This window comes from Myotis yumanensis, unplaced genomic scaffold (genome assembly GCF_028538775.1).
Source record: "Myotis yumanensis isolate MYYU_CA2020_CCGP unplaced genomic scaffold, mMyoYum1.0.hap1 SCAF_9, whole genome shotgun sequence".
NCBI classification, from domain to species: Eukaryota; Metazoa; Chordata; class Mammalia; order Chiroptera; family Vespertilionidae; genus Myotis; species Myotis yumanensis.
The window spans coordinates 81958444-81973406 of record NW_027223760.1 but is presented as its reverse complement, the minus strand read 5'-3'; the positions used below and the strand labels follow the sequence as shown (position 1 = coordinate 81973406).

General features: G+C 54.6%; 1 protein-coding gene and 1 pseudogene across 2 annotated transcripts in view; both read right to left on the bottom strand.

Annotated features, from left to right (window-relative positions):
• Positions 1-2935: 2935 nt before the first annotated feature.
• On the bottom strand, positions 2936-5618 carry LOC139016576 (NAD kinase pseudogene; annotated as a pseudogene).
• A 5670-nt stretch (positions 5619-11288) lies between these two features.
• Positions 11289-14963, bottom strand: part of ZNF277 (zinc finger protein 277) — a 46787-nt gene continuing 43112 nt past the window's right edge. For both annotated transcript variants that reach the window (XM_070424807.1, XM_070424808.1), the window contains exons 10-12: positions 13988-14030; positions 13062-13236; positions 11289-11869 (exon numbers count right to left, since the gene is read on the bottom strand). In XM_070424807.1, coding sequence (XP_070280908.1) covers positions 11668-11869; positions 13062-13236; positions 13988-14030 — 420 coding nt within the window. In that variant the 3' untranslated portion in view covers positions 11289-11667. The remainder of the gene's footprint in view (positions 11870-13061; positions 13237-13987; positions 14031-14963) is intronic.

The following is a 14963-nucleotide window of genomic DNA, read 5'->3' as shown; positions in this document are numbered from 1 at the left end:
AAAAAGTCACTTAAACTTGACCATCTAGGCATGAAGTGTACAATACTGTTGACTAAATGCACCTCATTGTGCAACCATCTCTAGAACTTTCCATCTTGCAAAACGGGAACTCTACACCCACTTAACCCTCCCCCGCCCTCTCCCAAGCCCTGGCAACCACGTGGCACTGGGTGTCTTGGAGTCTAACCCGTCGGGGACCGCAGGGAAGCAGAATCGCGCAGGGCCTGCCTGTGTGACCGGCTGACTTCACGTGGCGGGATGTGCCCCAGGTGCATCCACGTTGCAGCATCGACTGCATTCCGGCCCCCGAGCGGCGGCGTTCAACAGGGACTTAATCTGCCTTCTCTTCACTGAACATCTCTGCTAGCACAGCCTCCCCCAGAGCCGTGTCCTTCCCTCCGCCTGCAGGAAACCCATCGGACCTTCAGGGCTCCATGCCCGCCTGTTTGAAGGGACTCCGGGGAAAAGCTGCGGCTGAGTATTTCCCTGGGTCCTGAGGGCAGACGTGTAACGTCAGGGCCCTGCTACACCAGAGCCACGCCCTGGGGCCCAGGGACGAGGGTCCTCGTGTTCTTTCAGAAACATGTTTTCTGCCCGGCCCGCCGGCATGGCTCAGTGGTTGAGCGTCGACCTATGAACCAGGTGGTCATGGTTCGATTCCCGGTCAGGGCGCAGGCCCCGGGTTTCGGGCTCGATGCGGCGAACAGGAGGCAGCCAATCAGTGATTCTCTCTCATCATTGGTGTTTCTCTCTCACTCCCTTCCTCTCTGAAATTAATTAAAATATATATTAACAACAACAACAAAAAGGAAACTTCTGTTTTCTGTGTTTGTGAAACGCAGGTGTCTGAAGCACAGAGCTCCGGACAGGACCCCACCTTGCCGGGGCTCGAGGTTGGTGCTGACACTGGGAGAGGGCTCAGGGGACTGACCGAGGGAGGCGAACACCTGGTGGCCACAGCCTGCCAGCTGCTCTGGCTGCACCTGACCCGCAGCTGGCCCGGCCTGCGGGAGAGCCAGGAGAGCAGGCACCTGGCAGAAATGTGGTTAAAGGAATCCTTGCTGAATGGATGAGCCCCGCCACCCCAACCATCCCCTGCAGACTCGGGGAGTATGAAGGCAGGTATTGGCCAAGGCAAGTAGAATTTTCAAGACAAATAACCAGCGAGGAGGCGCTGCTGAGAGAGAGAGCGCGCGCCGAGGTCGGCGGAGGCATCGCTGAGCATTTGGCCGGGTAGGACGCTCCGTGTGAAGGAAACTAGCCCCGGCCAGGAAAGGAGCCTGGGAACGAGAGGCACAGTCCCGGAGCTCACACGGCGCCGGGAGCGGTTTGCACGGCGCAGGCCCGAGGGCAGGGTGTGCAGTCCGAGGGGCATTGCCAAATCCTCGGGGGTGTGCATCCTGATAACGGGGCAGCGTTACCCCTCGACCGAGGGCAGCTCTGGACCTGCCCCGAGAGAGCTTAAAGGCAAGAGCGGGAAAGCTCCCACCGATTCCACGTGACTAACCATGTGCAGAACAGAGCGCAGCACTGAAGGAAGGCAAAGACATCAAACCTTCAAAAACGTAACTCTCACAGCGCCCAACACCTGCTCACAACTGGCCATGAACACAGAGAGGCAAGCACGATCATTTATAACCTGGGGACACGCTGATTGAACAACAGCCCAGAACCAGAAATGAAAAGCATGGTGGCATCAGCAGAGATGTTGACATGGTTATTATAAATATGTTACAGATTCAAGAAGGTAGAAGAAAACACGGCCGTGAGGAGGAGAGAGATGGAAGATATCCAAAGGCCACGATATACTCAACTCCTGGGGCCCAGGAGCCGTGCGGTCGGAGGGCGGAGTTGACCAGGAACCAAAGTGGCACGCCCACTGCCCAACGCCTGCTACCCCTGCATCATCTTAGAATTACTCGTTTGGGTAAATGGGCTGGGTTACAGGACGAGTCACCGCTTCTCCCGCTGAACAGAGCTGCCACCCCGTTGTGCCGTTTGGCTAAGATCGCACCTGCGGGCCTAATAGCCTAGGCCAGGGGTGGGCAACCTTTTTGTGAGTGCGTGCCAAAACCAGCAAAACCTCTGACTCAAAATTCTTCTGCGTGCCAACCCTAATTTTTTGAGAACATGTTACGCCTACTTGATATCTCTTAAGGTGTATGTGAAGAACCTTGAAGAAATAATAAAATTCATTCAAGCAGCAAAAACACAGTATATGATGATGAAAAATACATTTCTTTTTTAATGTATACATGTACACTGATAGTCCGACAGAAAACTTTATGACTCCATTTGATATTATCAGTGGGACTTTTGCTGCTGCATCACTGATGACAGAGATTTTACGTCAGGTTTATATTTCGTGACCTTCAGAGATATGCACACGCTTCTACTTTCATTCGTCAGGCTACTCCTATTACGAGACTTAACAAAATTCATCATGAGAACAAAGATTCACAAGCGTATGTGGATGAAAACATGGAGAGTAACGCTGTTGCAAAGTTTTTTAAACAGAAAAAATTTTCTGGAATGGCATTCCAAGTCCTCAATAGTTCGTTTTCGACACTTCTCTCTGGTACTCCTGTCTCTAATCACTTTTTTTCAATGTTTTCCAAGTCAACTCTAAGGTCAATAAATTTCTGCTTCCAAATTGAGCTAATCTGAAATTCATTCAACTGCATTTCAAAGTCAGCCATGTCTATCCATGAAAACATTTGTAAGTTTAGTTCCTCCAGTTTCATGCTGTCTGGAAACCTCATGAATTTTGCTGTCTCTTCCAGTTCTCTGAATTTCACAAATCTTTTTTTTGTTTGTTTGTTTTTTTTAAGGCTCTCAACAACATTTAATAAACTTTCAGGATATTAACAATATGAAACATTAAGAATTTACTTCAAAAACCCATAGCTTTCTAGACCATCCCAACATCATGCTGCTTCAGGGCGGGTGGGTGGGCAGGTGCAGGGAGAGCCCACCTGTGTCCAACACCCGGCCGAGTGCCAAGCACCACTGAGGTCCAGGTGCTGAGGTGCCCCAGCAGGGACAAGAGTGGGCACAGCACTCCATCAACACACGTCCACACAGGCACGGAGGGCAGAGACCAGCCATCGAGGCCTGGCCGAGGGTGACCACGCATGTGGCTCTGGACACCTCATTAGCACAAGATTGGGGCGTGCGTCGCTGCAGGGGGAAGACCCTGCCCGCCATCGCCCCGATGTGAGCCCTTCCCTTCTCCCTGTGCAGCTGATGGAAACCCACAGGGAGAAATCCGTTACTCAAAGGCCCCACTGAGGGTGTCTGCTGGGCGAGGGTGCCAAGGCCACATGCAAACTGAGCCTCGGCTCCAACCATGGACTCCACACAGGCTCTGTCCACATGCTTGCACACGCCCCAGCCAGCGGGCCGAGGGAGGGCGATGCTGGAATGATGGGGTGTCCTTGTACCCCAGGGCCCGTATGAAGCATCAGCACTCCCTTCCGCTCCCACACGCTTGTCCCAATCTTCCCGTGACAACTGGGGAGGCCCAAGGCTCCTAAATGAGTCCCCGCACGGCGGCCATGGCGGACTAGACAGGTCCCACCCGCGTCACAGAGCACAGAGGACGAGGCTCCACGGTCGTCCTTGCGCACAGCGTGAGAGTCTGAGACTGCCCGCCGGGCGGGGCCGACTCACTCGTGAGGAATGTGTGGGCCGACCTCACCTGGCCGCCACCAGGCTCCCGGGTGACAGTCACTCTGTGGCCCCGTCACACCAAAGCAGGGGTAGGATTCGGGGCCCATCCGCCCACCAGCCTGTGACCAGCTCCCAAGTGCTCCTCACAGGTGTTCCCCTGGGGGGTGGGGGTGGGGGTGCGGGACGGGAGCCTGTGGCCAAAGGAAGACTTAGCTGTGAGACACTTATTTCCACACCAAGGACAGGTCCCCCCACTCTGCTCCCTCTCAGTGTGACAGGCTGACCCGTGGTTTCCTGACAGAGAACACGAGAGCCCGTGCAGCTCGTGGGATGTGCCTGACTCGCTTACGTGGCTTATATAGAAATGCAAAAAAGGTCAGATTTAAAATGCTAAAAACGGCTGATCCGGCTGACAAAGGCAGATTCTGGGCTCCTTCTCTGGCTACAGACAGAAGACTGGCACCGATGCCTGCAGGGCATGTGACGGGACCACACGTGCAGCACAGCGGGCGAGGCTAGCTCTCCTCCTCCCCCTCCTCGTCCGTGAAGTGGGCCTGCCGCTTGCGCACGTTCCAGTGCAGACACTGGGCCAGGCTCTCGAACCAGTCGCTCACGGGGTCTCGCACGCAGATGGAGGGGAGCGGGTAGCACGAGGTAGTGATGCTGATGCTGTCTCCATGGCGGATCTCCTGCCTCTTCCGTCCGTCGAAGGACACCCACACGGTGTTCCTTGCTTCCGGTGACAACATGATCTTGAGTTCGACTCCTGCAGGGACCACGATGGGCCGGAATGACAGGGAGTGGGGACAGATGGGAGTGATCATGATGGCTGGCACGTTGGGGTGGATCATGGAGGCCCCGGCCGCCACCCGCGTACGCCGTGCTGCCCGTTGGGGTGGAGACGATCACGCCATCGCCCTGCACCGTGGTGATGAGGTGCCCGTCCAGGTAGACGTCCACGTTGGACAGGTAGGAGGAGGGGCCTCTGTCAATCACCACTTCGTTTAAGACCTGGTGCTGCATGACCTGCTTCCCGGCCTCCGTGTCCCAGTCCGAGGCCAGCACCCCATTCTCACTGACCCCGTTAGGGATGGCCATCTTCTTCCCTCTGAGCTCCTTCACGACCTTGACCTTCAGCCAGCTCCGGAGAATAATAGCTGCGTTCCCCTGTATCACCTGAGTCACTTGGGTCTGAAAGTTCTCAAAGTTGAAGGGGGTCAGGAAGCCCAGGGAGCCCAGGTGGAACGCCATGACGGGAGGCACGCTGCCCTGGAAGAGCGAGGAGGCGTAGAGCAGGGTCCCGTCCCCGCCCAGGCAGATGATGAAATCGATCTGGTTGGAAATGTCGTCATAGTCTTCTCGGAAGGTGCAGAACTTCTTCTTCACGGCCCGAAGCTGTCGTCACCCACGATAGCAGGGTCTTCTAGAACCTTCTTCTCCACATACACGATCATGTTGTTCTCCTCCATCAGGTACATGCAGAGCTCCTTGAAGGGCTGCAGCAGGCTGGCGTCCCGGATCTTCTTGATGACGAGGACGCTTTTTGGGGACTTGTTCCACGTCAACCGCTGGCTGGCAGGGTCCTGGATGTGCATGATGGTCTGGGGGTTCTGCAGCACACAGGCCTTTGGTCCAAAAGTGGTCACTGGGCATGGCCCGTGCAGAGAGCGGGTCCTCCTGAACTCCTTGGTGCTCGCCAGGGCGGGCGAGGCGGACAGGCTGCGGGACTTGGCGCGACCCCGGATGGGGTGGCCCATCAGACCGTCCTCATCCCCGTGGCAGGCGGCACAGCAGTAGGAGGACGTGTCTGCTCAGCCCCCTCCGCACGTTGACTTTCTCAGGCTCCATCTCCATCATCGATGAACAAGGGCTTCGGTCCAAACACCAATCCCGTTCGCTGCCGCGGGCGCCTACGGGGCCGTCCCCTCGCCTGGCTCCGTCCGCGGACTCCGCCACCCCGCAGCCGCTCGTCGTCGCTAGCCGCCCCCGGCGCCGCGGCCGCACCCCGCCCCATGGCCGCCGGGACCGCGGCGCCGGCCCACCGAGCAGCAATGCCGCCGCGCAGCCAATGCGCACGCGCGCTCCGCTGAATTTCACAAATCTTGAGAAGAACTGCTCAATAGTTGACTCGATGATGTTTAAAAACAGCTTTTGAAGGCTTTGACAGTCTGTTCTGTCATCTTCTGGGAGGTCTTTGATGTGCCTCTTGAGGTTTGGGAAATATCTACATCTCTCACCATCCACATCCCTCTTAAAGACTTCCAGTTTCTTTTCAAAAGCCTTTATGTAACCAAACATAACATCAAGTGTCTTGCCAGTTCCTTGTAATTTAACATTTAAGTCATTCAAATGTTCACAAAAATTGTAAATGGAAGATTATGAGAGGGTTTCGCGTGCCAGCAAAAGTTACTGGCGTGCCATGTTTGGCACGCGTGCCAGGGGTTGCCCACCCCTGGCCTAGGCCCTAGGGCCCCGGGGACTGAATAATCACATAGGCCAATCGCACATTGAGCTCCTGCTGGCTGAGTCCTTGCGTCTGGGCCGAGGCAGGAGGAGAGCGGTAACTAAAATAACACCGCAGGGCGCTGGACGCTCCAGAGCCACTTGTCACTCACAGCTTCACTCATTTCTCACACAAACTGTGCGTACTGGATGCTGTTTTTATTACGTCCCCTGCACTGGCTACGCTCTTGGCTGTGTGTCTAGGACAGAGTTCGGCCAGGGGACTTGGCCCCGGGATATTCACTGATCCCTTAAACCACGAAATGCCTGCGTAAACGGTAAATAGATCACCATGAGGACATCCCACCCCCCTACCGCCTTCCCAGCCTGCCCGTGCTGGACTTAGGAACTGTTTCTAGGCCACATTGCTGAATACTTTTTTGTTGTTGCTTTGCTCTGGCTTAATGAGCCCAATTCTCTGGGCCAACGACTACCTTGCCTACCAGCCCCATAAACAACGTCGGTGGTATTGTTATAGAAGAGGTGGCCGGGCGGCCTGGTGGTGAGTGCCTGCGGTGGAGTTTTCATCTCCCACAGAAATGTACGGCCCATTCAGCTCGCAGGCCTCCCAGAGCCAGAAGCACCGGGCGGGTTCCTCCTGTCCAGAAGTGGAGGTGCAGCCTGGGTCCCGGGCGGCAGCCACATCTGCCTAAGCGGCGTGTGAACGGCTCCCGTGAATCAGACGCTCCAGGAGTTTAAGTCACAGGAGGCAGGGCTCGCTGCGAGAAGCCGGCGGGACAGCGAGGCTGCGCTGTGCTGGGATGCGGGCCCACGAGCTCTGCGGACTCGATGTGGGGGGATGTGTGCCAACTGATCGGGGGGATCCCCCGGAGCCGAGCTAAGCACCTGCTGGATCCTTGCTGCCACATGCCCTGACCGGGAATCGAACTGGCGACCTCCTGGTGCATGGCCGACGCACAACCAGCTGAGCCACCGGCTGGACGGCGCTCCCACTTCCGACTGTGCTCCCCACAGAGGGACTGGTCACCCACAGCGGCTTCCGCTCAGCTCTCAGCAGGGGCTGGCACTTGTCAGGTGTGGTGTACGGGGGCGGGGCGGGGGGAGGTGCTTCCCCTCATAGCCTTAAGCACACCACCCCCCATCAGGAGGCCCGAGGGCCGCTACACACGAAGTCTGTGCTGACTTTCTGTGACCTTGTTTAATCAGAAGCAGCTTCATTTTCACGGGAGGGGGGAGGGGTGTCTGTATTTCTGCGAGTTGGGGATTGTCTGAGGTTCCTCCATCTGCAGCTGCATCGTGTGCACAGGGGCGTCTGTACCTGGCCCCGCACCCACCTGTGGCCAGAGGACGCCCTGGCACTGGAACATCCAGACTCGGACCGTTCCCTTCACATCGGTTTCTCCAGAAGCACCTGCTGCTGTGGTTCAAAACCTTAAAGAAAAAAACCCAAAAACCCAACCACCCCACCCCATTCTGCCCGGCCGGTGTGGCTCAGTGGTTGAGCATTGACTTATGAACCAAGAGGTCAAGGTTAGATTCCGGTCAGGGCACATGCCTAGGTTGTGGGCTCCATCCCCAGTAGGGGGCATGCAGGAGGCAGTGGATCGATGATTCTCTTCATTGATGTTTCTCTCTCTCTCTCCCTCTCCCTTCCCCTCTGAAATCAATACAAATATATTTTTTAAAAACCCCATCCCATTCAGTATTGAATACAGTTTCAATCAAGGCTTTAGTGAAAGTTGGTAAAATTAGCACCATCGACAAGAACAATGACAACAATGCCAGGGACTGAGGGTGAAGGAAGGAGGGGCGACAAATGTCACCAGAGCGGCTTTTAAACTATCCTAACGATTCAAGGAACTGGCTATGCTGCTCCTGCATAGTTAAGAGATATTCCCGAGGTGATCAAGGAGGAAACCTGTTTTTCTTTTCTCCAGTTAGGCGGGGGAAACGCACTCTTACCCTGCTGCAAAGGACACGCTTCCTAGGAGCACACCGGGCAACAGCCCCCGGCGGCCTCCAGGGGGCGCTGCTGGGCTCCTCCTAAGACTGAGGAGAGAGCCCTCAAAGGCATCTCAGTAGAGGCTCCCCTGCAGGGAGTTGATCAGATAATGACCACCCGGGAGAGCCAGCTGACTCCCCCAGGGCTCTGCAGCCTTTCGGGCCCCACAAGCAGCTTCACTAACAAGCTTTAACTGGGAGGGCTGAGCACTGTCCGTGTGCAGGGGGCAGTGTGTGTGTGTGTGTGTGTGTGTGCGCGCGCGCGCACGCGTGCACAAATACATTCCTGTAGAGCAGTGGTTCTCAACCTTCCTAATACAGTTCCTCATGTTGTGGTGACCCCAACCATAAAATTATTTTCGTTGCTACTTCATAACTGTAATTTTGCTACTGTTATGAATCGTCATGTAAATATCTGATATGCAGGATGTATTTTCATTGTTACAAATTGAACATAATTAAAGCATAGTGATTAATCACAAAAACAATATGTAATTATATATGTTTTCTGATGATCTTAGGCGTCCCCTGTGAAAGGGTCGTTCGATCCCCAAAGGGGTCGTGACCCACAGGTTGAGAACCGCTGCTATAGAGCTTGCTGGATCGTTCATACTAAACTGCGTAGGCAGACAGCTAGAATGCTTTCTTTGGCCCTAATTAATAACAACATTAATAGGCAATTTTAAAAGAGTTCATTATGTTGAATTGTAATTCGTTATATCCAAGTATAAGATTATTACATGATATATAAGGTGTCCCCCCAAAATGTATACACCCTTTAACAGCTGATAGCTATAGATTCTATTACATTTTGAAAATGAATGTAGTTTAATACACACTGCCTTTATAATGTGTACACAGTTTTTGGGGGGACATCTTGTATTTTATGCACTACTCACTTAACTGCTTTAATTATAATTTTGGTTAACATTTCTACAGTAACAAAAGGAAAATATCACATGTAACTAGTACATTATACCCACAGTCCATCTCTGGGCGCTCCCAGTGTTAGCACGTGGGACTTGGTGTCAGCGGGGCCAGGTCTGGGCAGGGCCCCTGGACTCTCACGTTCTCGTGCAGATGGACCAGACCCTCCTGGGATGAGGCCCACGGTGGGCTTTCCCCAAGAGTCGTGGGACCTGGGGCCAGAGAACACCGAAGGCCCACATTCTGTGCGTCTAAACTTGAGAAGTTATCAACGAAGCTAACAAGCCGTTCAATAACACATGCTGGCTTCTACCTTGACAAACAAACTCTCTTTTTAAAACATTTATTTTTATTTACTTCAGAGAAGGGAGAGGGAGATTGAAACAGTAATGATGAGAGAGCATCATTGATTGGCTGCCTCCTGCATGCTGCACACTGGGGATCGAGCCCACAACCTGGGCATGTGCCTTGACCAGGAATCTAACTGTGACCTCCTGGTTCATAGGTCAACGCTCAACCTCTGAACCACACGGGCCAAGCTAAAGTTTTTTTTTTAATTTACTTTTTGCTGTTAGAGAGGAAAGGAGAGAGAGAAGCTTTTGTTTGTTGTTCCACTTGTTGGTGCCGTCATTGGTGACTCCTGGGCAGTGAGGCAGGTGTGGGAGGGGCTGCCTTGCTGAAGGTAAGACATCAATTTATTTTTGCTTCTGCTGTTGACCACACCGTATTCTTTTGATCTCCCAATGTTTCCAAATGATGACAATACTCAAATCACAGCTGACGGGGACTAGATTTTCATTTACTGCTCACCCTGTATCCAAGCCAACTGAGTGAGAATATCTTCACAAATCTGTGTTTTTTTGTAGTCTAATTTTCCAAGCCCCGAAGGACCCAGCTCCCCTTGAATCTTAGACACTGAGTTAATGCTGTATGAACTCACCGAGTGTTTCAGTTTCAATTAGCATTCTTACAGCGCCATTCAGTCTTGCAAATTGCTGTCAGCTGGGACTGAACCGCTGTGCTCTCCAGCATATCAGTCATGAGGCGTGAGAGTTCCACTGCGGCTCCTGGGTGGTGCTGCAGCTGCTGTCACCCGCAGCTCCCCCATCGGGGAGACTCCAGGGCGGCGGGGGTTGGGGTGGGGGACGCCTCTGCTGGCCAAGCACACCAAGGCTGCGCCGGCCCCCTTTGGAGGAAGTGGGTGGTGTATTAGCCCCGCATACAAATCACCAACAACTGGAAATTGACTCCAACATCACAACATGTACAGACCTTACCAAGTTTTGCCAGTTGTCCCTCTAATACCTTTTACACAAAAGAAAAACCTTTAAAAAATGTTTTTTATTGATTTTTAGAGAGAGGAAGGGATAGGGCTAGAGAGCTAGAAACATGGATGAGCTGCCTCCTGCACGCCTCCTGCTGGAGAGCAAGCCTGCAACTAGGGCATGTGCCCTGACTGGAAATTGGACTAGCGACCCCTTGGTTCATGGGTCAAAGCTTAACCACTGAGCCACACCAGCCGGGTGAAAACCCTTTTTTCTTGGTCCAGGATCCAATCGCAGGTCACAGGTGTGGTGCCTCTTTAGTGGGAACCGTAGTTGTTTCTGCTTTTCCCTGGCCTGGACTTAGAAGAATGAAAGCCAATTGTTTCTAGCCTGTACCTGACCTGGCGTGGACTGCTGTTCCCTTCTATTCGCATGAACGTTTTTGGGAGGAATCCCCGAAAGCGAGGCTTCCTCCTCCTCACTGCATCTCATCAGGAGGCACAGAGCACCTGTCTCATAGCCGACAACCCTGTCAAAGGCACTCTGAGTAGGAAAACGGAAACCGTGTGATTGTTAGTTCTGTGAGGTCACGATGGAATGTGGTGACACCTGGGAAAATAGCAGTCTGTGCACGATGTGGACATACTGCAGGGAAAGTGAACTTATGTGGCTTCACATCCATTTCTAGGGAGTTTGCAACTCCAGGCAGAAGGCGTTACGGTGACATGGTCACTCGTGACTGTTCTGAAACAGTGCCCATCTGTGCGCCACCTGCATGGCCCGGCTCCCTGCCTCCGTGGCTCCCCGTCGGGCCTCCGCCCTCCAGGTTGCCCAGCGCAGGCATGAAGCATGTGTGGTCAAAACTGTGACTTCCTGGATGAAGGGAGAGGGGTGGGGGTGGAATTGGGGGGAAGGCGCTGAAGACACTGGCTGAAACCTGGATTATAAATAATCTGAACATTTCATTTACTTTTAAAATATATTTTTATTGATTTCAGAGAGGAAGGGAGAGGGAGAGACAGAAACATCCATGATGAGAATCACTGATTGGCTGCCTCCTGCACACCCCTTACTGGGGAGCAAGCCCGCCGGCCCACAAGCCAGGCATGTGCCCTGACCGGGAATCGAACCGTGACCTCCTGGTTCACAGGTCGAGGCCCAACCACTGAGCCATACGGCCGGGCGAACATTTTATTTCTTTGTGATGTGCAAGTCCTATCACAGACAACTGGTCTAATGAAATGAGACCAGGTGCGCTGGTTACATAGTAAAACTTTAGAGTAAAAGATCATTTTTCCGTTTATTTTGGCCAGGACGCATCCCTGGCTGGGGCTCCAGTTCACACTCCCGGCTCGTGCCAGCCCTCCCAGCCCCGCGGCAGCAGCTGGTTCAGGACGCTGCTCTGCCTCAGCGCCTGGAGCTGGGACGTGTCCTCACTGATGACGGTGACGCCCCTGCTCTGCCCCAGGGCCGACAGGTCGCCCTCGCTGTCGGACAGCGTGCACAGCAGGCCGTCGTTCTCGTAGGTGGGGAAGTAGTACCTGCAACACCAGATAGGCCTCACAGACTGCACCTCACCCAAGACCGCCCAGGCCGCACAGACACGCGGCTCCATGGGTTTCCTCGCCACAATCTCAACAGCACAGGCTGTGAGGGAGGCCCTTCTGAGGGACTCAGCGTGCCCCTTCCTGCCTCACGTCTTGCTAGGGTCCTCGCTGGTTTTCTACATAAAGACAAGCTCACTGGGCCAGAGGCCACCCCTCCACCTCGGGCAGCCGGCCAGGCAGCGCCTCCCGCTCCCAGGCTGAAGCTGACATCCCTCCTCCCTTCTCAAAGGCCTCGCTCTCCCCGACTGGGTAGCAGCTTCAAATACAGCTCCTCCCTCACACTCCATCTGCTAAGATCTAAAGAGAACAACGGCTTTCCCTGTTTCTTTCCCAGCCTAACCATTACTGGTTCCTTCATTCTAGGTGATAGTAATCTATAATAACAAAAGCGTTATATGCTAATTAGACCAGATAGCAGGAAGACCTTCCGGATGAAGCTGGGGCTGTGAGGGCCGAGCCCCTTGCACAAATTTTGTGCATTGGGCCTCTAGTCTATATATATATATAAAAGCCTAAGCAATCGTCTGACCGTTAGCTATGACATGCAATGACCACCAGGGGGCAGATGCTCTGATCTATAGCTATGATGTGCACTGACCACCAGGGGGCAGATGCTCAATGCAGGAACTGCCGAGCTGCAGTGACTTGGCAGCTGCAGTTCTCGGGTGATGCACCCAGAACCAGAGAGGAGGGAGCCCAATTCTTGGGTGTGTCACCCAAGAACTGCCCTCTCGCAATCTGGGACCCCTTGGGGGATGTTGGAGAGCTGGTTTAGGCCGGATCCTTGCAGGCCAGGCCGAGGGATTCCACCGGTGCATGAATCCGGGCACCGGGCCTCTAGTAATAATAACAACAAAGCTGTATGGACTTTTGCAGGTCATGCTGGGTCCTTGTCTGGACACACCTGTGGTCAGTTCTGGGGCACCTCAGAATGAGAATTACAGGAACAAGGCACCCGGTCAAGCCACACACCTGGGATTTGTGGGAAAACCAAAGCCTTTGTGTTAAGGAGGAAAACCTGTCCTAGAGCTTCCTGGCTAGAGTTCTGGGGGATCCAATGGAACATTCCCTGGGAATAGAGGGACCTCCACACAGCCTCTCAGGCCACCCGACCGCGGTTACTCACTCGGGCTGGTCCCAGGTCCTCCTGTCGGGGAGCAGGGCCGCGTGCTTGGCCTCCGCCAGGTGGGCCCCCAGGTCGGCCCTGGATGGAAACCTGGTGCAGCAGCCATAGCATCGGCCTTGGTGAACCTGCCGTCGGATGAAGTTGACCAGCTTCACTTGCTCATAGAAATTCAGTCCTGAGGGAGGCAAGTGCAGAGTCACCCATGCACTGTTACATACTGTTAACAGAGGCCCGTCTATAACACACACGCGTCTACAACACACACACCTGTCTAAAACACAGGCACGTCTGTAACACACACGTGCCTACAACACACATACTTGTCTATAACACAGGCACGTCTGTAACATAGGCACGTGTCTATAAAACACGTCTATAACATGCACGTGTCTACAACACAGGCACGTGTCTGTAACACACATACACGTGTCTACAGAAGCACCAAAGCACAGTCACACCCAGAGGCGGGAGGGAGGCTGCTGTGTGCGAGGCGAGCTTTTCATGGTCTGGACCCATCAGCAAGCCCTACTGTGTGTTCAATGCCTGAATCTTTCTGTCACCATGACCCTGAGAACCAGGCACGGGCGCTTCTATGATGGCGAGTCCAGCTGCACCCCGGCAGCACGAGGTGTCTTGTGTACGTCGCCCACGCCCTGTCCCATTTGCCCAGCAGGCCGGCAGCTGGACTGGGACCACTGCTCGGCCTCTGGCCGACAGTGACCATTACCCTGGGTCCCATTAGAAGCCGTCACATATGCGGGCAAGGGGAAGGGACCACCTGAGGCCAAAACCCGGCTGTGAACACAGAGTTCCAGCAGCGGGGGGACCGTCTGCGGGGACGAGGTGGCCGTGCCCCTCCCGTCACGACCACGGAACCAGCGTGTTCATGGACGGCCGGTAGCGGCGCAGCACTGAGTCCGACTCACCGAGCTCTGCCTTTGTTCTGAGGAGGTCAAATCCGTGCGCCTCCTGGAAGAAGGGATGGGGAGAGCTGAGCAGGGAGGTACTCGATCTTCCAGCCGGTTCACAGGAGCCTCACACTGAGGCCCTGTCTCAGCGCATCGTCCTGGGCGTCTGACGTCTTGACATCTGGCTACTCCCTGACTCCACACAAGCCTGCCAATCAGGTGACCCCATCACCCGCCCGTCCTGCAGTCTCCGCAGTTCACTACGTGGGACGCAGCGTGCGAGGGAGACGTGGCCTCGCGTCCCGTGTCGGGATAGAGCTGTGGACACGGGCTCTTCTCCACGCAGAGGCGCTCTGACACACTCTGCTCTTCCCTTCATGCTATCCCTGACAAGCCGGCCAGGTTCTCCTTATGCCCTCTTCCCGTAAAGCACTCAAAACGCTTCATGGTGCAGCTGCTTATTTTATCCTATTCCATCCCTGTCACGTCCATCGGGGTAAATGGTTGAACTTACAAGAGCACAGAGTAAGTTCTGATCATCCAGGGGCCCACAGGCAGGACAATAGGGCTCCCTGACAGTCGTCACTGAAAGGGACTGAGCAGAGGATGGGGGCTCGGGTCAAAGAGGCTGCAGAGGGGACCCCCACACGGGGCGGGACACAGCTGCTTCCAGTTCTAACGTGTCGGACATTGTGAATTACATGTGCACGGACACCAGTGCACACAGGGAGCAGTGCACACGGGGACAAGCTCACACGGGGATCTGAGCACACAGGGACCAGTGCACACGGGGACCAGCGCACAAGGGGACCAGCGCACACGGGGACCAGCTCACACGGGGACCTGTGGATTTGTGCACACGGAGACCAGTGCACACGGGACCAGTACACATGGGACCTGTGTACAAGGGACCTGTGCACACGGAAAACCTGTGCACATGGGACCAGTGCACACGGGGGTCTGTGGATTTGTGCACACGGAGACCTGTGCACAT